General features: G+C 43.2%; 2 protein-coding genes across 8 annotated transcripts in view; both read right to left on the bottom strand.

The window, feature by feature from the left end:
* Positions 1-7,050: 7,050 nt before the first annotated feature.
* MLNR (motilin receptor) lies at positions 7,051-11,230 on the bottom strand. The gene is made up of 2 exons (XM_030951705.1): positions 10,456-11,230; positions 7,051-8,623 (listed from the first exon to the last, which is right to left on the bottom strand). Exons 1-2 carry the CDS (start codon positions 11,228-11,230, stop codon positions 8,316-8,318), a joined length of 1,083 nt encoding a protein of 360 aa, XP_030807565.1. The 3' UTR covers positions 7,051-8,315.
* A 397-nt stretch (positions 11,231-11,627) lies between these two features.
* The window catches only part of FNDC3A (fibronectin type III domain containing 3A), a 110,415-nt gene continuing 100,055 nt past the window's right edge, over positions 11,628-21,987 (bottom strand). For all 7 annotated transcript variants that reach the window (XM_030962931.1, XM_030962923.1, XM_030962963.1 and 4 more), the window contains 6 exons: positions 21,191-21,340; positions 20,823-21,106; positions 18,705-18,914; positions 17,158-17,324; positions 16,456-16,583; positions 11,628-13,956 (listed from right to left, as the gene is read on the bottom strand). In XM_030962931.1, the coding sequence (XP_030818791.1) occupies positions 13,642-13,956; positions 16,456-16,583; positions 17,158-17,324; positions 18,705-18,914; positions 20,823-21,106; positions 21,191-21,340 (1,254 nt within the window). In that variant the 3' untranslated portion in view covers positions 11,628-13,641. The remainder of the gene's footprint in view (positions 13,957-16,455; positions 16,584-17,157; positions 17,325-18,704; positions 18,915-20,822; positions 21,107-21,190; positions 21,341-21,987) is intronic.

Raw genomic sequence — 21,987 nt, 5'->3', positions numbered from 1 at the left:
ATTTTTACACCCTCATCTTCATGATATTGGTGGACTGAAAATCTCATTCCCCTTCACCATCTCTTTTGGGGTTGATTTGCTGAGAAAACGTATTCCTGCATTGCAGTTACCCACTTTGCAGTATTTTTCTGCATCTGTGCACAGCAGGTTTTAGATACTGGATTCAGGTTTTAGATCCTGGATCCAGGTTTCCTGCACTACCATCAACTCTCTTAAGGTAGATGACTTCATACCTACCTCAAAATTCTAGCTGGAGTATAATGATAAACAGTAAAGCTGTTAATCTGTATAAAGACTAGTAAGAGGAACTTATAGTTCTTATTCTTGGGGGTTTGGATCTTTATTAATCTCTAGGAGTTCTACTTTGACCTTTGATTTGACTTCTGGATTTAAAAACAAACCCTCCTCTTAGAAAGTTTTATCTGTGAGCTGTTAAGCATCTGTAACATCCTGGCCCATCAGTTCATGTAGGAAATATTTGGTTATTTGTTAGTACCATGCAAATACAACAAGCTACTCTTTTTATCTCTTAGCACCCCTTGTATAAATGACCTTGGAAGAGATGTGCTTGCTTTACAAAGCAGCATGCTGAAGTACCTGCAGTGGAAAGGGAAATAGTTGGAGTGTGTGGTGGCAGGAGCGTGATTTGTGATGGCTGTGCTGCTGAGCAGGGAAACCTGCCCTGAGCAGGAGCCCGTCCAAGAGCCTCTGTCTTTATCACCTGCTGCCTTTTCCACTGCTTTGTAAAACAGCAAGATTAGGAATCATGTAAAAGTCAGTTTGACAACAGTGAAGGCAGCATCTGTCAACTCTATGTCGTGGAGGCAAAATGGTTTTGCAAATTCTCTGCCTGTCTCCTGCTGCAGACATTGTAGGCCCCAGTCCCTGCTTTGTGATGGGGTGTGCAGTGTCCTGCCATGTTGGTGATGCATGGCACCACTGTGACTTTTTTTATGAGCAGCTTTTTCCTCACTGGTCACTGAAAGCAGCCAGTGACGCCTCTTTCTGCCTTCCTCCAAGCAGGGCCAGGTTTGTGCAGCCAGCCTGGAAGTGATTGCTTCTGCAGTTAGCTACAGATATTTGGAGTCAAACACTCTCCTGCTGATACCTTCTGGTAAACAACAGCTACTGAGGCACAGCAGAGGTGTTTTTTGGGGTGGTGAGTGAACATCCTTTGGCTGTACCAGGGTTGCTCCCAAATGGCACCAAGCAACATCCGGATCCTTTGTAGCTCAGCGTCCCCTTTGAGTTTACTCCACTGGCTCCAACATGAGTGTGAGGTCCTGGTCACTCCACACCACCCTGCCCTGTGGGTCTGTGACCCAACTCATTCATGGTCCAGCTTCCCTGAACACAGGTGTGGGATTTTGCTCCCTGTCATTTGTGCAATAAAACTCGGTTTTAAACGTTCTGTTGTGTAAATATCCAAAGACTGCCCAGCACAAAACCAGCACCCTTTCTGCTCTTCCAGTCTGCCAGCTCACAGAGGCAGTTTCTTCTAAGGCTGTCTTTTTTGATGACCATCAGTTGTAATGCAGTGGTGTGTGCTGTCAAATGGTCTAACTTGGATATTTCTCCCTTTATGTAACAGAAATTACCTGTCAATTTTTTCTTACTGACCTCTGTTTCCTTTGACAGCCTTGTCCCATGTTTGGTTGATAAGGAGGCAAGAAAATCAATTTTGTTTTTTTATTTAGAAATAAATGCATTATTCCTAGAGCCCAGACTAAAATGTAATACATTCGACAGTTCCACATAGAGGCATTTTACTCCTCACACACACTGCACTTCACAAAGCAAGAGGTGTCTGAGAAGGTGGAAACCAAATGAAAGTAAGGACTCTATTACAAGCTTCTGGTGAGCTGTAGTTTCTCACCAACAGCTGTAAAATGGACTGAAGACCAAATCAGTAAGTGAAGGGAAAATACGTAAGGAGGGAAGCATTTATGGGGAAGAAATGGATCTGGGTGAATCCCATATGTGTGGTAGGGGGGTTCTGCTCCATGGGACCAACTCCTGCTGCTTTTCCGTGTTTTTCTTTGCCTTTCTCAGGCTTGTCTCAGCCAGGGCTATTTTCAGCCATGTCCATCCTTCCCCACTTGTTTCTAGTTCCCAGGCTCTGCAGGAGAGATCTCCCTTCACAACAGGCAGCATGGGAAGGAGCAAACATTTCTTTCTTCTGAGTCTCTCCCTTCTGCATCTTTGTGCTAACTTCCCAGAGGCCAGAAAATTGGCCTGCCACTCTGTGGGAGCAGCTTCCCTTGTCTCAGCTGCTTTATCTCACAGGCTTGCTCTGGAGGAGCAGAATGCTTTGGGCAGGTGGATGAGATGATTCCCTGGCACAGATATGGCTTGTCCAGGTCAGTCCAGCAAGTAAAGCTGAGGTCTGTTGAAGTCTGTGAAGAGGTAATGCCTACAAGCCTCAAATGAAGTCCAGGGCTGGGAATGCTGCCTGACTTGGCAGAATTGAAACCCTTGAATAAGAGAATGTTCCCTATGCTGTGCTCAGCTGCTGCAGGAGAGGGGGAAACAGCCTCTCTCCACATTCCTCTTCTTCTGTGGCTGTGGACAGCTTGTGCTTCCACAGTTGATCAAAACACAACTTGTCTTTGGGGTGTATTTGTGTAGCACAGACAAAAAGCAGACCTATCCTCAAATTAGGGAACTGATTTCCTTGTTAAGATGGGGAAAATGTGTTGCACAGGAGCCACACATTTGTTGGGCATATACTTCCCTTTATAATCAGTTTAGCTGCAAGCTGGGCAGTGGTGGCATCCTTGATTTATAGCAGACACCAGGTCATTTTTGTTGCTTTCAAGGTTTCCTGACATTGCTTTGCAACTCTGCAAAGCTTCAGAGTGCAGAAAGATTACACAGAGTACTCTGAGCTGAAAGGCACCCACAAGGACCATCGAGTCTAACCCTTAAGGGAATGGCCCAAACAGGGATTGAACCCACTTGCAGAGTCCTGCTGTGTTTGCATACCCCTGATACAGCAACAGTCTTATGGAACTGTCACGAGCTCTGTGAGATGACACCACAGCTGAGTTTCTGAGAGCACTGACACAGAGCTGACTTGCTTTTGCTGTGGTGAAATGCTGCTCCTTGTCACAAGGGATGATGTTAAATAAGTTCTGGAGGAGGAAAAAGGTTACTTTTATTCTTTCTCTGCCTTTTCTCTCTTACTCTGGCCAGGGTAGCTGTCACCTCTGATACAGCAACTGCACCAACCTCCACAGGGATTTGAGTCCCTCATGTTGCAACAACACACTGGTGGTGGTTCTTCCATTCCAGGTAAATACACCCTCCCATCTGGCTTGCATTCCTGTTACTTCATACTGGTTTTAGTGATTGCCAGATGATGCATCTCAGGCTGGTTCACTGTGCTGAATTTGGGCTCTTTGCTAAGAACAGTGGTATTTGTTGGAGTCTCAGGTTTAGGACACCTAACTTCAGCCCACATGGAAGGTTAACCTTGTGGACACATCCCTGGTTACATGCAGGGGACATGCTGGCTTTGAGGGAAAACACTGAATTTCCTCTCCTGCCCTGCCTGTGGGGCCTAGGACATTGTCCATGAGGGGCTATGGGGAGCGATGGAACCTGTGCAAGGGCTTTACATGGCCTTCATATCTTGGGAAAAAATTGACCCAGCCCTTCTTAAGGGTTAATCTTTTTTTAAGATTAGCTCACACAGAGGTGCTGTATAAACTTTAAACAACTTCAGTGTGAGCTCATACAGGCTCATGGCTGACAGGGACAGGCTGTGGTCGAAGCATCTGGCTCCCTACCAATCCCTGGCAGCCTGGATGAGCCCCTTGGCAGAGATGTTTGTCACAGGCAGCTTCTGAAAGAGAAATAAATGAATCCGTCTGGTGAGCTCTGGCTGGGAGAAGGAAAGGGAAGAGGAGGGAAAGCAGACAGCATTATCTGTGCTCTGCAGCAGGGGAAGAAAGATGAAGTCCAAAAGAGGAGATAGAAGGAGCAGGGACCCATCTGAGGGGAAGATGAGGCAAGTGAGAGGCAAGACAGAGCTGTCAGCCCCACTGTCTTCTCCAAGGGCTTATCCCACTCCTATCCTGGGTATATACCCTTGGAGTTCTGCTGTTCCAGGGGACCTGGAAGCCCCTAGCCACTGGGAAGGAGACTGAGATGATGTATGGGGCAGCTCTGATCCTGGCTATGGGGGACTGAGGACATGGATTCTTGGCCCAGGAAAAACAAAGCAGTGTTGCTGCTTAGAGCTGCTGCAGGAGGAAATTCCAGCCTCATCTCTGTTAGGTACTTCCCAACCTGGACAGCCATGTTCTGATCCAAAACTGGCTTTCTTAAACACTCTGGAAACCTTAGGCCTTGGTGGCATACTTGAAGATTTGTGTGGTCCACAGAAGCCTGATGATGACATCAGCCTTGACATTTTGGGTCACCAGAGGGTTCCCACAGTAGGGACACTGAGCAGAAGACAGCTCTGCTTTTGCTTCTCTGTTTTGAGGCTCAGTTTGAGGTTCCATCAGTGACATCTGGGCAGGCACCAGACATCCTTGGTCCCTTGATATTCACCCAAGTGTTGCAAGCCCTCGTCTGCCTTGTCATGAGAAGCACCAAGCCTGCCTCAGCAGTAAACAACAATGCAACAACTGGACTTGAGCCTGCAGAGAATGCTGTGCTTTGCCTGATGGGTAAATCTTTTAACATATACTGGTACCAAGTGCACAGGTCATTAAATTTTGTGTCTGCCCCCCAACTCCTCAAATGCAAACCTTTTCCCCACTTGCAGTGTTTTCCCCCAGTTTTCTTCTGAGTTCCAGGAAATCCCCACCAAAGCTCAAGTGCAACATCATAGATGACCAAAAGCATATAGCAACAGTAAACCAGTTTGTACATAGTCCCCTAAAGCAGTGAAATCTACTTCTGGATGCTAATTTTATCATAGAATTGGCCTATTTTGGCAATGTTAAGCCTGCTCCTAAATCAAATAGGAAGTGGCACCCCAGGGATGCTGGGGCTTGTTCCCATCAGACTCGATTGATCCAAGGCCAAGACCATGTTTGTTGGTTTAGCTAATTCAGAGCAGTTTGGGCCATTTTATACCTATTTGCTTTCCCTCTTACTTTGTATAATCCCTTTGTTTGATTGCTGAGACAGCCTTAGGGTTTGTATTTCCTGTGGAAGTGATGCAGCACAGTGACAAATGGAATTTTAAGGGGATGACTGTGGGAAGGAAACGTGTCCCTGCACCTCTCTGTTTGCCAGGCCAGCTGCACATGGCCCTTGGAGACAGCATCACTCCAGCAAGTACAAGAGCAGCTTTGAACTTGAGAGGTCTTTGTTCACCTGAGTACAGCAAACCTCTCTAAAACTAAATTCCTTCCTTCCTTCCTTCCTTCCTTCCTTCCTTCCATCCATCCATCTCGGAGCTCTGTCAAATTTCTGATTTTCTATCCTGTGATTTTCAACATAACTACATGCATGCTTTATGAAAGAGACTATCTCACCCTGCATCCCTTTTTATCATCTGGTCTCTGTGCTTTTCTTTTACATCCCTGCCCCATTTTCTCTCTCCTTCTAGTCTGCTTTCTCTTGTATCTTATAGGCTTTATGGTATGGAAACTACTTCTGAAATACTTAGTGCCATTTTATTTACAATATCCCTGCTTACACAATCCAGTACTGAATGCCAGAGACAGCAGTGCCAGGCCTGGTTAATGCTAAACACCCCAAACTTAATCTATTTCCTAAGCCTTTGTTCTGGTGGGGAGGGAGCATTAACAACAAGGCACTGCAAGCTCACAGGTGGGATTTTGCTGCCTCCGTTATTCTACCAAGCATGCAAGGGGGATACCTTTTAACAGGGACACAATGACTTTCCCAAAAAAAACTGACCACTTCAATGGAGTCTGCCAGCAGATCAGAAGCCTGCTGCTGCAACGTCTGATGCTGGGCAGGAGCAGCCCAAGCCTGGAGCTCCCTGCAGAAATGCAGTCACTCCATGAGCAGCCTGGGAGCAGCAAGCTGGAGTCCTGGCTGAGAGGGACCCACCTTGGTCACCCAGCACATAGAGCAGAGCAGTGCCAGGGCTGTCTGTGGCAGGGAGGGCACCCTAGAAAAGGGGGCTCAGGGCAGCAGCCCACCAGGGCATTTCCCTCCTGGCTCCACCAATCTTGTGCTTCGGGTACCTATGCAATTGCTTATGGGGAAATTTCTGATGAGCGAGTGTTTCATTCCCAGTGCAATCTAGCAGCAATTGATCAAGGAAAAGCCATTATCAGGAGAGTACAGGCATGCAGAAGCAGCTCCATGGCCACATAACTATGTGATAAAGCTTTTTTCCCTGCTTTGGTCTACATACATGTACAAAGATTACTGCTCATAACAACTTGTCCAAATCCCCCCAAAATAACAGCTGGTTTTTTATGATAACTGAACATCTTAATGACACTCCCCAGCAAAACCCACCTAACCCAAGCCTTGCAGACAACTGCTCTCCACCAGTATGAAGCTGACAGAAAAAGAAAACTTTATGTGTATGCAGTGAGATAGATTTTTTTTTTCTGCCTTTAGATTTTTTTAGTTTTTATTCTGTGACTCGGAGTTACAGACTCTTTAATGGAGAACTGGTCATATTTTTAAAACTTGGAGAAGACTTGGGTTCAACTCTGCTCCCCTGAGATCTCTGAGCTAGCTGTTGAATTCTGTTGGATTTATCTGGACAGGCTGTCTTGATGGGCTGAGGCTCAGTAAGGCCAAGTGCTGGGTCCTGTACTTTGGCCACAACAGCCCCAGGCAGCGACACAGGCTTAGGGAAGAGTGGCTGCAAAGTGGCCCAGCAGAAAATGACCTGGGGATGCTGATTGATAGTGGCTGAACATGAGCCAGTGTGCCCAGGTGGCCAAGAAGGCCAGTGACATCCTGGCCTGGATCAGCAATAGTGCAGCCAGGACCAGGGCAGGGATTGTGCTCCTGTATTCAGCACTGGTGAGGGCACACCTCAAATCCTGTGTCCAGTTCTGGGCCCCTCACTACAAGAAGGACACTGAGGTGCTGGAGCATGTCCAGAGAAGGGTGGTGGAGCTGGTAAAGGCTCTGGAGCACAACTGAGGAGTGGCTGAGGGAAATGGGGGAATTTAGCCTATACAAAAGGAGGCTCAGAGGGGACAGTATCACCCTCTATGACTGCCTGAAAGGAGAAGTTAACAGAGAACTAAGGGCAAACATGGACAGTGATGGCAAGCATCAGTGACGCTCCTATAAGCACAGTCCCACATCAGTGATTTTGGTCCACATTTACACCACTAGAGTCAATAATGTAACAAGTAAAATGTACAGAGGCAATGATCCTCCACAGAAAACACTGCTGCAGCTTCTTCTAGCTTTTCCTCACAACTAGCCTCCTTCATAAGCTGTACAGTTGAAGTTTCCAATTAAAATCTTTTGGAGCAGAATTAGTGAGTTGGTTTTTGACTTTCAGTGCAGTGTTATGCAGTATGGAGCCCTGGGCATAGTCCAGCACATTCAGTGATGGGTCTTGTTTGTGGCAAGGTGGGTTAACTTGGTGTATTATTTGCACACACAATACACAATGTGGAGACACACCGCTACCAATTACCAAACACTGCTCATCTATTCTAAGGGAAGTGATCTGGGATATCTCAAGTTTTACAACAAGTTGTTAATATATAAGTAAAAGACCTTATTTGATCCTGTGGGATCAAATAGCGTTAAGCCCAGAGACTGCTGTGTGCAGCAGGTGCTTTCCTAAGGGAAATTAGTGAAACTGCCCAGGAAAGTCCCCTTCATGATTACAAGACCAGGTGCTAAAAGCATACGCCTCTTCTTCCAGGGCTGTTAAGGTTGGTGGGTGATTTTTTTTGCATCCATCTCCTTGTGAGACTGTGCTTTGTAAAATCTCATTTATAAGAAAACTCTTTTAAAATGGTGAAGGCTGTCTGGGAATTTTACCCATTACAGCTCCCAGGAAGTGCTCCTACACAGACCTTGGTGTTATGATTTTTAGAAAATACAAGAAATGGCACAGAACATGTGCAATGAACACTATGTAATAAAGCAAACCTGTGGTTTTACTGGGAAGTTACTCCAGCTTTTCCTATTGACTTATCGTCTTTCATGAGTTGCACTTCATTCTCCATACTTCGTGGTGCCTGCTTGCTCTGTTACCAAAAATATAGGTATCCCAAAACACAGACAGTTAGGAAACACCACATGCCCTAACAAATGTCCATCCTTTTGCGACTCTCCCATGAGAAGGAAGCTCCCTTCCTTAGACAGGAATGCCTGAAGAAGTGCGGGCTGCAGCCTCAGAAGCTGGTGGTGTACTCGTGCCTTGTGCTGGTCTCTGTGTAGCCCCCAGCGTCTTTTGTTCCCGTGAGAGCCCTTCCTGCAGCTCGGCGGGGCAGCAGCAGCTTGCAGGCTGCTGCCCTGTACTTCTTGGAAACGAGGTTGTAGAGGACAGGGTTGATGGATGCGCTCAGGTAGAAAAGCTGCAGGGCGAATATATTAAAGTACTGGGAGAACAGCATCGTCCTCATGTCCCGGGTGTTTATAAATATGATCCTGCCAATGTGGAAAGGCAACCAGCAAATTACAAAGGCCAGAACCACCACAGCTATAAGACAAAATAACACATGCGGCAGTTAAGGAGTGAATTAACTTTTCAACCATCCACTAAACTAAACTTTACGTGGCTGATTTTGCAGGTTCTTCTAACTGATACAAATGATATATAGAAATAATGGCATTAAACTGTCGGAAAAACCATGAAAATGGGAGTAGCATCAAGTCTGACTGTTAGTCTTTGAAGTAAAAGGTAAAATTTTAAGCTAAACTGTGAGATGAGGTTTGCTGAGAAAAATGTGAACAACAGTGGAGTAACATCTGTATAATAACATCAGGCACTACAGAAATCCCCCCTGGCTATGTCTGTAATGCCACATATGAGACAGGAAAGCAAAAGTCAGAAAGAGGAGTTTTTGTGGAAGCTCCACAGCAGCTCCATTTGCAGCAGAGCTGTTGTTTAACTTGCCTGCATCACCGAAAAAGACCCGGGCTGCACCTCAGTCACCCAAGCACCCACAGCATTTGCTCCATTGTGACGGGATGGTATCTAACATAAAGACTTTATAGTGTAGTTGAGCTATTGATTTTTTTCCACTAAAGCTTTTTCATGCGTCCCCAGATCATTACTGCTGGAGACTGCTATTTGCCTAGATGGATCTCTAGCCTGAGTCACTTCAGCTGTTCGCCTGGTCCTGTGTTGCACTTTAGGACAATGAGAACAAATACAAACCCTCTTGTAATGGCAATATAGCAGGAGCAGATGAGGAACAATTACATAAAGTGTATTATTGTATCCATACTTTTAATTATTTTTGTTTATAAATGCATGTAACTAAAACAAACAATCATTTATAGAGCATCCTCCATGTTTCTCACAGCTTAAATAAAAGGGATGCAGCCAAAGAAAGTTTTCTTCTGAAAAACACCACACACCTAGTGCTGCTGGATCTTTGAGATAAGGGGGCACTGGTCTTATTCAGTGGGTTCTAAGATCATGGATATGGGTGTTTCTCTTGGAAAATCTTGTGCCTACTTCAGTGTAAGTACCTCCTCAAATAAGTTGGTGAAATTCTCTCAGGCTTATTAGTTTCTTTCCTTTGTGCTGTGCTATTTCCATCCAGCTGATTACACTCTCAGTAAAAGAAGTCTCCCATGTGACATGTAAAAACTACACTAAAGGTAGGCAATAATAATAAATGAGGTATTTTGTTTTACGTTCCTTAGTCAATAGTTGGATTTCTTTTTTCTTTCCCTATAGATTGGTCACTACTTACAAACATTAAAGCCCCAAAGCAGACTAAGATCTGTAACTTTCCAGAGTCTGATGCTGGGTTACTGAATGTATCACTAAGAAAATGAACTAAAAATTATCAGCATCCTACACCTGTAGGAAGTGCTTTGGTATTATGGGATTTGTCTCCAAACAGCTTGTAGGGGCTAAGTTGCTGTGTTTCAGCCTTCTTGGACAACCAGTGGATTTACTCCTTGGAGAGCTACAAATGACCACTAAGAACTTAGTTTTCAGAAGCAGAAATTTTCTATGCAGAGGTGTTGCTGCCAACTGGAAGAGACTGCTGATGTTACCACAGTTTTTCTGAAATTGCAGGCTACCTTGTACTTGATTCTGCCTGGCAGAATTCAAGAAGTGGGTATTTCTACAGAAGGCAGTCGTGCTGCTGGATATGCAATGCCACGCGGGTGAAGCGTCAGTTGGGAGGGAGTGAAATCCCTGCCGTGGCATTCCTGGGAGCGTGGCTGGGATGTCCCCCTGTGCTATTCCCTATCCTGAACGAGAGCTGCGGGTGCTTCAGCCCTGCCGTGGCCCCCCAGCCCCGGTCCTTGCCCCAGCCACAGCCCGGGGGGGATGGTAGGAGGACTCACCCAAGATCCTGACAGTCTGGCGGTGCCCCTTCTCCCGGAGGAGCGAGCTGGGGCCCCGCAGGCGGGTGTTGCTCCGCCACAGCTCGCGGCCAATGCAGCCGTAGAGGACGCTGAGGCAGGTGACGGGCAGCACGAAGTAGCAGGTGGTGACCCAGAACATGGTGGCCAGCAGGCCGGACTGCAGCGCCTGCGGGGTGGGCTTGCACTCGCGGCTGAAGTCAGTGTGGTTGTCGGGCTGCTCCACGCCCACCAGGAAGAAGAAGGGGCTGGCAGAGAGCAAGGCGAAGGCCCAAAGGACGCCGATGGTGGCTTTCACCCGGCGCTTGGTGACGACCACCTTGGCCTTGAGGGGGAAGCAGATGGCGAGGTAGCGCTCCACGGTGAGGGCGGTGATGTGGAGGATGGTGCAGTAGGTGCAGCCTTCGCTTAGGTAGTGCGAGAGGCGGCACAGCAGCTGCCCGAAGATCCAGGGTCGGGAGCGCCAGAGGCGGTAGAGGTCGAAGGGCAGCCCCATGAGAATGAGCAGGTCCGAGACGGCCATGCTGCCCAGGTAGAGGTTGGTGGTGGTCTTCATGTCGCGGTAGCTGCGGATGACCAGCACCGTGAGGACATTGCCCGCCACGCCGACAACGAAGAGCCCCAGGCAGACGGCCGTGATGGGAACGAGCACCCACATGGGCAGCGCCAGGCACAGCCGCTCGTCGCAGGGCGGCCACGGCCACGGCCACTCGGGCTCGCCCTCGCTGCCGTTCCCGCCGCCGCCGCCGCGCCGCATCCCGCCGGGGGGCCGCGCCGTGCCCGGGGCAGCGCCGCTCCTTCCTCCGGGCCCGCCCCGCCCCGCCCGCGGCTGCCCCGCCCGCGCAGGTACCGCGCCCCCGGCCCGCCCCGCGGAACCGGCCGGCACTCAGAGAGCCAGGGAGGGGAGGAGGGAGGGGAAAGGGGCGGCAGCGGTGCACGCACAGGACTGACCACCAGCAGCGAAAAAGAAGGTACTTTTATTGTCCACAGACTCTTAAAGGTACTTTGCTACATCGTTTTATGTATTTTCTATCAGACTATACAGGTTCGTCTTCATGGAGCCCGACGTTGTACAACCGTAAAGTGATATGTTTGGTAGTGTATCTATAGCGTTTTAAAAACTTTAGAGTTTCTCTTTTTCTTTTATTTATTTATTTTTGGAATGTACAGTATATGAGGTAAAATTAAGATTACATTAAAAACTGTCTTCAATGCAGTAATATGCACTGAGGCTCAAATGGCAAATACACTATTAAATGACTATCAAAAATAGGAGCTCATTTGAATTTTACTATGAAAAACGTAAGTCACTGCAGGTTGCCTGCAGTAACAAATCTTACCGTTTTAGACATTCAACCATAAGAAATCTCTGGGCTGTGACATGCAACCTCATTTGCACTGCCAAACATGGCACTTTTAAGAAGGTTCTAGAAAACATCAGTTATCGTGGTATCCTGCGGGAAGGTATCAGCCTATACGTACAAATGACAAATTAGAAATAAAATGTAAACATACAGTACATTTTAAAGACAGATCGTTCTTTCCACGTGGAGGCCAAGTTCTTCGCCATTTCTTCTTTTTTTTTTCTTTAAAAAAAACAAAACTCAGCAACATTATTCTACAGCACAGATCATTGGACGTATAAACAATTACAATACATGCCCGTTCTAATATAAGAGAAATTCTTCAGAGATCTTCAAAGCACAAGACAGAGGTTCCTTTTTTTATTATTATTAAGACTGACAGAAGTGTTTAATACTATTAAAAATGCTAAACTGAACACAACTAGAAGTCATTAATGATCCACTATCTTGTAACTCAAATAAATTAAAAGTAGCTAATTACAAAGTGTATAACAAATAACATAAGTGTGATGAGACAAGGATTTTTTTTAAGATAGTTTCACTACAAGCTTTGTGTCACTGGCAATCATTGACATCTAGCAAGATGTTCAATGGGATACTTGTTAAAATTCAGTCTGGTCATTCAAGAACTCACAAATGCAAGCTCACAAAACATTGATGAGTTATGCAATTGCAAAGTGCTCTAATGCAACATTAACTACATGCAATCAACAATTTGGTACAGTATCCAAAGAGACATTACATTAAACATTAGGATCTCAAGAAAAAAGCAGCTTTAAGTTTTCTGGTGCAAATTACTACACTTCGTCTTCTGATTTGGTGCCCCAAAGAAAGAAAGAAGAAAAGAAAGAAAGGAAGGGAAAAAAGACAAAGAAAGATAGAAACAAAACAAACAAAAAAAAGGCAGTGCTTATTTTGGGTGGATATGGCAAGTGAACGCTGGGGAAACAGCAAAAATTCAATAATGAATTTTATCTCAAAATTCTGTTGACTAGCCAAAATCAGAGGGCACAGACATCTGTATAAACTGCATCCAATCAAAGGTCAACTTTGGAAATGTGTTTTTCAATTTAAATAACAAATCTAAGAAGGTCTCGCACACTCTACCTTCTATATTCAGAAGTAAAAGAGGCATTTTTTGTAAGTAAACACCAAATCCTGGGGGTAAGATAAACCACTTGTGCCATCTCCTTGTAGTCTTTCCAAAACATCTACTTGCAGTGAAGAACTCCACATTTATCAGATAAGAAGCTTCCTTCATGCATACTCTTCCATCCAGTTTATTATTTGCTGCCTGAGAAAAGCCCCTTCTGTTTTTCAGCATAAATCCTGCTTCCCAAATAATTAAGACAAATGAGGAGGTAGAAATACAGCGCTAAATTGCTTTCACAGCATCAGATTAATATTGTGTACAGCACAAGTTTGTTAGTGTAAGTTTTAAATGCGATCTACACATTCTTCCCTGTTATGTTAGCAACCCTTAGAAGTGTGGGCCAGGAAATCACCTTTACACTTGTGTTTACTGGTCAAACCCTTTTCCTTAAACACTGTGTGCCTGCCCCATATCGAGTTTGTACTGCATGAAGGCATATAAAGAAAAGATTATATTTCTGTGGCTTGCATTTTAATAACATGTGTCAGCCTATACCTACGAGTAAGCATTTTAAAGTGGCTGAGAAAGTCTGCATCAGTCCCAATGCCGGTGCTAAATGCCTGGTTTTGTAAAAGCAAGAGAACAGAATTACTTTTAGATTATGAGAAAGTAAAATGTAATGGGCAGCATTATAAAATAGATCTCTTTTCTTCACTTTATGACGAAGTACTGAATGATAACAGCAATCAGAATGGAAAAGATAGCAAAAAGTGCAAGGATGACAGCAGCACACACTTGGTCGCTCTGTGACCATTGTGTCCTTGTGGTTTGCACAGTGTCCTTATTGGTGCTTGCTGGAGGCTCAGTCCTCTGAGAGATGAATAGCACTGGGGCGCTGTAGGGGCCCACCAGGTCCTGGTGACACGTGGCCTCTTGGCACTGGCGAATGGCACATGCGCGGAATCGGTATTCACAGTTCAGCTGCAGCCCTGTGTATCGGAACGACCAGTCTGGGCCCTTGTAAATCTGGAAATAAGGGGGGAAAAGGGATACCTCAAGTAAAAAAGCACTATATACACACATGTATCTTAGTATGGTTTTGTTTATGGTGAAGATAACCAAAAAGGATGACAACTCACCAGTGTTTTTACCAATGCAAAGAAAAATGGACAAAAAGCTCAAACACACAATTTAAATACCAGATAAAGTCTCCAGTTATTTTGGTGAAATACAAGAACTACGCTTACTTGTGTGGAATGATGAGTACACACCAAATAAACTCTGTCACAAGCCCCAGCCTTCAGGTGTTTTAGTGACCACTCACAATGTGATGCAATGTACAATATTGTATCATGGGATTATAGGCAGTTAACTCCACGTCAAGCCAATTCATTAAGTCTAATCCAATCCAATATACTTTGTTGTAGTTATCTGTATTTAAAATATTATGATTTATCCCAATTAATAATTTATCCTGATTTATCAGGAAAGCCACAGAGTCCTCTTCGTAATTTTCAATTTCATCATATTCCCAAGACAGAGATAACTTGTGAGGGTGCTCTTCAGAAGTGTCTCACTTGGCAGGTTAACATGAGTTCACAATGCTTCGGCATGGAGTCCTTATTTCAGGGAAATCTTAACTCCAGTTTCTCAAATTAATTAAATTTGCAGCTACGTAAAGATTCTGTGAAAGCCAACAAAACCTCACAGGGGTGCGGTTATAGGTACTTCAACAGGTAGAGAGGTACTAGGTGAATTAGCACAGTGCAATTTGATTTGTCTCTTTAAATCCCTTCATCCTCCCACCTCCAAATATCTGGTAGCACAATACAGAAGTATCCCATCATCAGGAGCTTTCCCTACAGTTACCATACTGTTAGACAGTATCCTGAAAATGCACACTAGAAATGTAAAGAAACAGGAAATCCCTTCTGATTCTGCTGTTTGAAGAGCTCTTGCTGTGCCTGAGGCACAGAGTTCTCTGACAAGCTGAGCTTTATTGGAATCTACAACCTAGAGACTTCTCTCTCTGAGGCAGGGCAGGCCATCGGAAGTGCAGCTTCCTCAAAATTCTTCTAATTTGGATCATGCATTTGGAAGTGAGCAAACAGGCCACTGACACACACCCTACTCCAGCTCCAGCTCTGCCACCTAGTATGGGTTACCATTCTCAGCTGCTTGTCCCCAGTGCCTTGCCCAGAGTCACCTTCCCCTCCAGTGTGTTTCCCTGGGGTATTTATATGGTTGCTTCCTAACCCCTTTAAGATCTTTGACTGATGTATACAGCTCAAACAGCACATTATTAACTTATTTTGTCTGTAGCATGGAGGGAGCAATGACACGAGGAATTTGGATGACAGATCAGGAAGAAGCAGGAGAGGAGAGTGAAGTTTTGGCAGTGAAATAGCAGGGAACAGCTTAGAGCAGACTTCCAGGCAGTTTATTTTTTGTCCATGTCAAATAAAATTGCCACCATAATGTCTAAGTGTCTTAAAGGCTGTTTTCATACTGTTTACTTCTTGATTTTCCAATTTTAGTTTCTGCAAATTAGTCTTTTCATTTTATTCTAATTTACTATGATAGACTGCTCTGCAGAGGCAAAAACAATCACACACCTCAGCCTACTTTGTTACTGCCATATTCAAAGAGCCAATTTTATTATCTTGCCCAGGCCATTTGGCAACACACACTGATAATCAAAGTGTGATTTGACTTGGCGTCTAAAAGCAACACAGGCCTCACCCTAGGTACCTAATGTTGCATTTACAATGTGGAAGTTACAAAAAAGACTATCCACATGGCAAGACATCTCAGTTTATGGTTCATCTTTTACTGAAAAATTTCACAAATGGCCATAACAAACACGGTGCTACACTAAAAGTTAGGAAAATATTAAGGCCTATAATCTACCAAAGCACAGGTGAAACTTATTTAATACTGAACTATAATAAAATGACAGTATTCTAGAATTAACTGTTTCTGTCCTGGAAGGAAAGTTCCTTAGCTTAATAATATGAAACAGTTTTCAAGCCTAATTTCATGTCAAATATCAGGCAGTTTATAAACTGTGAAGCAAAAAAACCAAACTGGGAAGCAAAATTAGCAGTGAATGCAGGATAATTTGTACCTTGGCATTTCAAACTGCTTCTCTGCTCTTAGTGTAAAGAGAACCCTTTGCCCCTTTTCTCCCCAGTCTCAATTCTGTACCATGAGCTAAAAGATTTCTTTTTGTCAGTTGTTCCATTAGTGGATGGCTTCCTCACCACTTGATGTGTCAAGCTGTATTTAGTGAACATCAGTGTAACCCAGAGAGGCTGTAATTTAGTGCAGAATCTCCTTCTGAAATGAAGGAGATGGGTTTAGGAGATATTACCTTATATTATTTAGTAACAAAAAGTTAACACAGTGACTAAAACCATGCTGGAACACCATAAGCTTTACTAAATCTGATCGCAACTAGTTTTACTAAACTAGTTATCACAAACAATAATCAAAGAAAACTACAATAACTTAAACACATCATACCTGTTTGAATTCTGAGTCTTTTCCCACCATGACCTGAAGACAGTAGATAACTGGATCACCCTTCATGGGCTGCAGAACCTCCCATGTGATTTCACAAGTGTGATCGTTTATTCTCTCTATCCTTGGTGCTGAAGGAAGGAAGGAAGCATAGAAGTGACAGCTAGCTCTGCTTTCCCCATCACATACTGTCTTATTCTAATGACCTTTAAAATTATATATTCTACCTCCTATTTTATCTCAGAGAAACAAAAGATTCAGATTAAAATCTATTCTTCCTCCAGGGTTTTCTGGAGCAGCAACTAATAATTCATATAGGCCTCTCTTCTTAGTTTAGGTATCACCCAAGAGAAATAAATACCAAATAAAATTTAGTAACTATAAGTCTGCATCACAGACCAGAAAAAAACTCAAACAATGCTTAAAATTATACTAAACATGCTAGAAAGCATTTTCACCTTAACTTGCCACTCTCCTGGTAAGCAGGAGAACTAAGTACAAACTTCTTAGGTCAAAGAATGCATAAACCCCAAGTTTTCCATTTTTGGAGTGAATATTTTAGGCAACTAACGAAAGGAGCCTTCTCCCACTATCCCCACCTGCACCTGAAAAGGGCTTAATATCCTCAATATCCCAAATACAACATAATACCAAAATCAACCTGCTATCCCCCCACCCCTCAAATGAAAAAAGAAGCACTCTTACCTTTCAAGGCAGCTGGAACAGATTTGGGAGTAGTGAAAATATATTCTTGAGAAAGGGGACCTTCACCAGCTTCATTACATGCCTGAATACAAAATTTGTATGATGTTGACTCACTGAGTCTTTGAACTTTGTATGTATGACATGGTCCTCTGTATAAGGATACAAACCTGAAAATGGAACGAGCAGCTTATTTTGAACACAGACAAGGACTTCCGAAGCAGTAGTCTTGAAATGTGTTCCCATAATTTCCCAGAATCTAATGAAAAGCCCAGAAACACTTATTTCACAGTTAAACAGTGTTGTGGCTGCTATAAAACAATAAGCTCATTTTCCAGGGGCAAGTTTTTACTTCTCACATCTTTGAAATAAAAATCCCTTGCACAAAGAACACTACAGATTCTCTCTTACCAAAAATGTTCCTAAGCATTTTAAGAAACTATTTTAAGATCCTATTTTGAAACAATAAGAAAAGACAGCAGTTGTGTCTCTCAATGAACTGCATTTTTTTCCTTTTTTTGCTTGGCCATCTACTCCTCCAACATCTTTAGCTGTTCAAAATTAGATAACTAGATTTTAGCTTTTTGTCCCTTTGCAACTCTCCCTTACTACACCTAAAAAATGTGTCATGGATCCAATTGCTTTTGTTCATCATTGCTGGAGATGGTCTCATGCAGACCTGCACCAGAGGGCAGAGTCACATTTGTAGTGCACACCAAATCTGTTTCTGGGAGTTTTGTACACTGGCCACTGTCCTTGATGTGGCAATTCTTGCACAAACTGATCATGGCAACTCTTGTTTGATTTTCAGTCTTGGTGTCCCCAGGACACAGCACAAATTTCTCTCTTCCTGCAGGGGTTGTCATCTAGCTTTTTCTTGTCTTTTAAAATTAAAATAGATGGTACCTGCACATGATCTAGTCTTTAGGAATGGCAATGAATTTCCTTCCACTTAAACAGTCTAATTTATTTTCCTCCTTACAGCACAGCAATTTCACATAGTGGATCTCTTTTATCGTTTTGTCAAGCTAAAGCTGCTCATCAGACACGGAACACTTTGTAGCAGTACTGCTTATTTTACCATTTGGGCAAGGGTTCTTGCTGTACCACCTCAGCTATTCTATTCTACTTAACACAAGACAAGGAATCCCTCAAAATAAATTGGATTAATTTCCACTAAAATAATGGCATATAAGGCAACAGAGAGGAAAGCATTCATCCCTTCCGATATTAAGTATATAAAATTCACAACACTGATTGGACTTGTTACTTTGACAAAATATTTAACCAAAAGTGAGGGAGAAAAGCGTGCTGGTGTGAAACACAGCATTAAACTCTTCATGTTGAGCTGTAAGTAAAAAACAATGAAGTTTTTTGTCTTGTACTTCTCAGCACAGACCACTAGGGCCCTTCTTGCCTTGCCAGAAGAGATGACCTCCTACATCTGCTGTAAATTCACCAAAGCATAAAGGAATTTTGCCCTTTGTGGCCATCTCCCAAGCATCAGACCACAGCGACACTGGGCAGATTAAAGCAATGCCAAAACCAACCTTCCATTCTTATCCTCCATTTGAAGGTGATACTGGATGGAGTCAGTTAATGATTTTGCAGTTCCCTCTCCCCACTTCAGCTTGAGAGTCTGAGAACTGTATGCAGCACATTCCAGGCGAGGTGGATCCGGGGGGAGAGGCTTTGTTTTCAGTTTTATGGTGTGGCTGAAAGGACCCGCTCCAAGACTATTTAGGGCTTGAATTCGTACCCTAGCATTTGGAAAAAGAGAGAATAAATTAACTTGAAATTAGATTCTAAAAATAACTGTCATTAAATACAGAATAATGGTACTATCTACAATAAAGACTTTTATAAATATTATGCTTTGATAGACTGTCAAGAATATGCAGGTGCGTCACTTTCTGTACATTTTAAGGAGCTGGCTTGATTAGAAATAAAAATACTCAAAGTAAATTCACATTAGTGAAAAGATGTAAAAGGTCTGTGAGTTACTTCAAGAGTGGTCCATCTTTCTGACTGTGCAGGCCTTGAACCAAAATTTTGATAGCCACACTGGAGTGATGAGGTAAGGTAACAAAACCCACCCCAAAGAGGGGATACCATATCTGTGACTGTTTTATCAGGTGAGTTCAAGGATGAATAACAGACATTTTTATGGACTTTTCTGAACAGATCCTATTTGTGTGAAAATAAAGTGATGGTACCCAGCCACTTCTCTTGCTGTTTCCACCAGTAACAGATCTCTGGGCACTTGCAAACACAAGCTCCCTTGGGTCTGCCTGCAAAGTGAGAGGGGGAAACCAGAAGTTGCCAAAGGACACAAAGCTGAGGAAGCTGTAGAACTTGATACTCAGGGATAAGGTAGGGTTTTGGTTTTTTTTCTTCTTTGATACTCCAAGGAAGACAATGTACATTAGATTTGTAAGTAAGAATTAAAAGACTTAGCTAAGAAATTTATTTCTGAAAAGGAAAAAGCAGAAAACAGAGGCTCTTTACGTATTTCACAGGTAGCCACAGGGAGCAAAGTGTGTCTAATTTAATTTTGCAGACTTAACATTTGCTTGTCCAAAATAGTATCTAGGTAACTGGAAAAAAGTAATCACACTAATTAAATTCTGAAACAGTCAACCACACAACTGCAAAATGTGGAAACACAAATGTGTATGCAGGCTAAAGAACAAATATTTCTCCTTCACTGCAGTAATTCTTAACATTATGCTAATTTATTACAGCCCAGAACTAAGGTTAATACATGCAATTTTTCATTTGCACAAGGAGTTGACAGTGTTTTCTATTTAAAAAGACTTACGTGGGCAGAAGTATCAACCTATCTCTGCAATGGGAATGACTCTTTTTTTCAGTCTACTGACACACAGAGCAACAGCTCTTCAGATTGCCAGCATTATTGTTAAATAATTATAAGGCACACTGAAACACTGTATTTTCACATAAAGCCATAAAACAGTAATTAAGGATTCAGAAAACTGCACAGCCACATGATATCCTAATTATACTGAAATCAGAGTGTGTTAAAAGTCTGACTTCAGTGGGACTGCCATTCTCCTTTTACACTGAGGACATGTTTTTGTAACAGGGATGTAGTGCCTTCAGGCAAAACTACTGATTTTTGCATTTATATTTTTCAGTAACCCTTGGACTGAACGTAAGGGATGATTTCAGCAATCATCCCTTGATGATTCTTCAAAAGAGATGCATAGCTGGCTGATTTTTCAAACTGATACTGTTCATGCTGACTTCCACTTTTTCTGAGATAAGGCACTGCAAGTTGCCATGAGCTGTCATTAGATCAGACTGGGCATAGTCCTTCCTTGGATGGATTTTACCTTTTCAAACAAAGAAGCAACCAGTCCAAGATCAGTTATGAATCTGAATATGTGATGCAAATTCAGTTAAATTGACACATTAACCAGAGAGATACAACAATACTGCAATAAACTAACATAAATTATTTTTTGGAAGAAAATAAAAATAGTCTATTTATGATGATCATCATTACAAAACTTCTTTTTGCTCCATGGCTATGCACTAATGTGTCTCTGAGAGTAATAACGAAGACAATAAAATAAACCAAGGAAACAAAGCATCTGCTCTTGTGGAAGAAAGAGTAAGCTGTCAAGTAGCTGTGCATCACATACCTGTAGGTAGTATCTGGCTGTAAGCCATCTATAATATAGGTCAGATCCTTCCCAACAGTTATTGGCTGCTTATCTCCAAAGTCTATGCTGTAGCCAAGGATTTCAGATCCATGGTCACAAGGTTCTTCCCAGCTTATAGCAAGGCATGTGGAAGGAGAATAGTGTGGACTTTCAACTTCATCTTCACTTAGTCCACGAAGACAGGTCACAACTGCAGGTACAGAGGCTGGAGTCATACATGCCACTACTTCACTGAAAGGGCCTGCACCTGCAATATTCACTGCCTGCAATTCCAAAGCAGACCATATTTATATGGCAGAGTCAATTCCTGTTTCCAGATTTAATTAACAACAGTTTTACATCTTTACCTGAACCCTGCAGTAGTATATAGTGGCAGGCAAAAGTCCTTTCACTTCACAGCTGAGCCCAGGCCCACAATAGGAGATTTGCATGCATCCTTCCACACCGCCCCACTCCAGTCGATACTCCGTGACATCAGCTCCATTACTCACTGGCACCTTTAAAATGGATAGCAATAATTAGAAGCTAAATATACTGACATAAGAGAAAAAAAATCAAAAAAACTCACCACATCTATATTTTGTTTTTGTTCCAGAGGAGCCTTACATTCCCATTTCTTTGCTGATTTTTAATTTAGTACAATACAAATAACAGGCAGAATCTGATACTAACTTCAGGAAGTTCAACTAAGACAATTGCAAACACAAAGTCCTGGACTGCTACAAAAAAAGTACAGGCTGAGAAATAACCTTTACCAAAAAAACCCCTGTGTGTCTTGGAGAGAAAGTTGAATAAGAATCAGCACTGTATGTCTGATGAAGGTTAACTACATATTGGTTGTATTACCAATGAGCAGCAGAAGGGTAAAAGGACTTATGATTCCCCCCTACTCAGCACTTCTGAGGTTGCATCTCCAATACCATGTCCAGTCTTGGGATCCCCAAAAGGAGATGGACACTGACAATTACTGTGTGACTATAAAACAGACATCTAATATCACTCAAATTAACTCTACCTGAAAGTTTTATGGTATTTTTTAAAAAAGGCTTTGCCTTGCAGATATTTAAGGAGTGCTCCTCTGACATTCCTCCAGTAGGAAGCATGAACACTCCTTTCCAGGTGAAACAGTTTAATTTTTTTTTCT

Source organism: Camarhynchus parvulus, chromosome 1 (assembly GCF_901933205.1).
Source record: "Camarhynchus parvulus chromosome 1, STF_HiC, whole genome shotgun sequence".
In the NCBI taxonomy this organism is placed as follows: domain Eukaryota; kingdom Metazoa; phylum Chordata; class Aves; order Passeriformes; family Thraupidae; genus Camarhynchus; species Camarhynchus parvulus.
The sequence above is the reverse complement of the archived record's forward strand: the minus strand, read 5'-3'. Positions and strand labels throughout refer to the sequence as shown.

Excerpts from the sequence above, each read along its gene's own strand:
- MLNR (XM_030951705.1), bottom strand. The coding sequence starts at position 11,230 with ATGCGGCGCGGCGGCGGCGGCGGGAACGGCAGCGAGGGCGAGCCCGAG. Across the intron at positions 8,624-10,455 it reads CCAGACTGTCAGGATCTTGG|CTGTGGTGGTTCTGGCCTTT; the intron begins GTGAGTCCTCCT and ends TTTGTCTTATAG.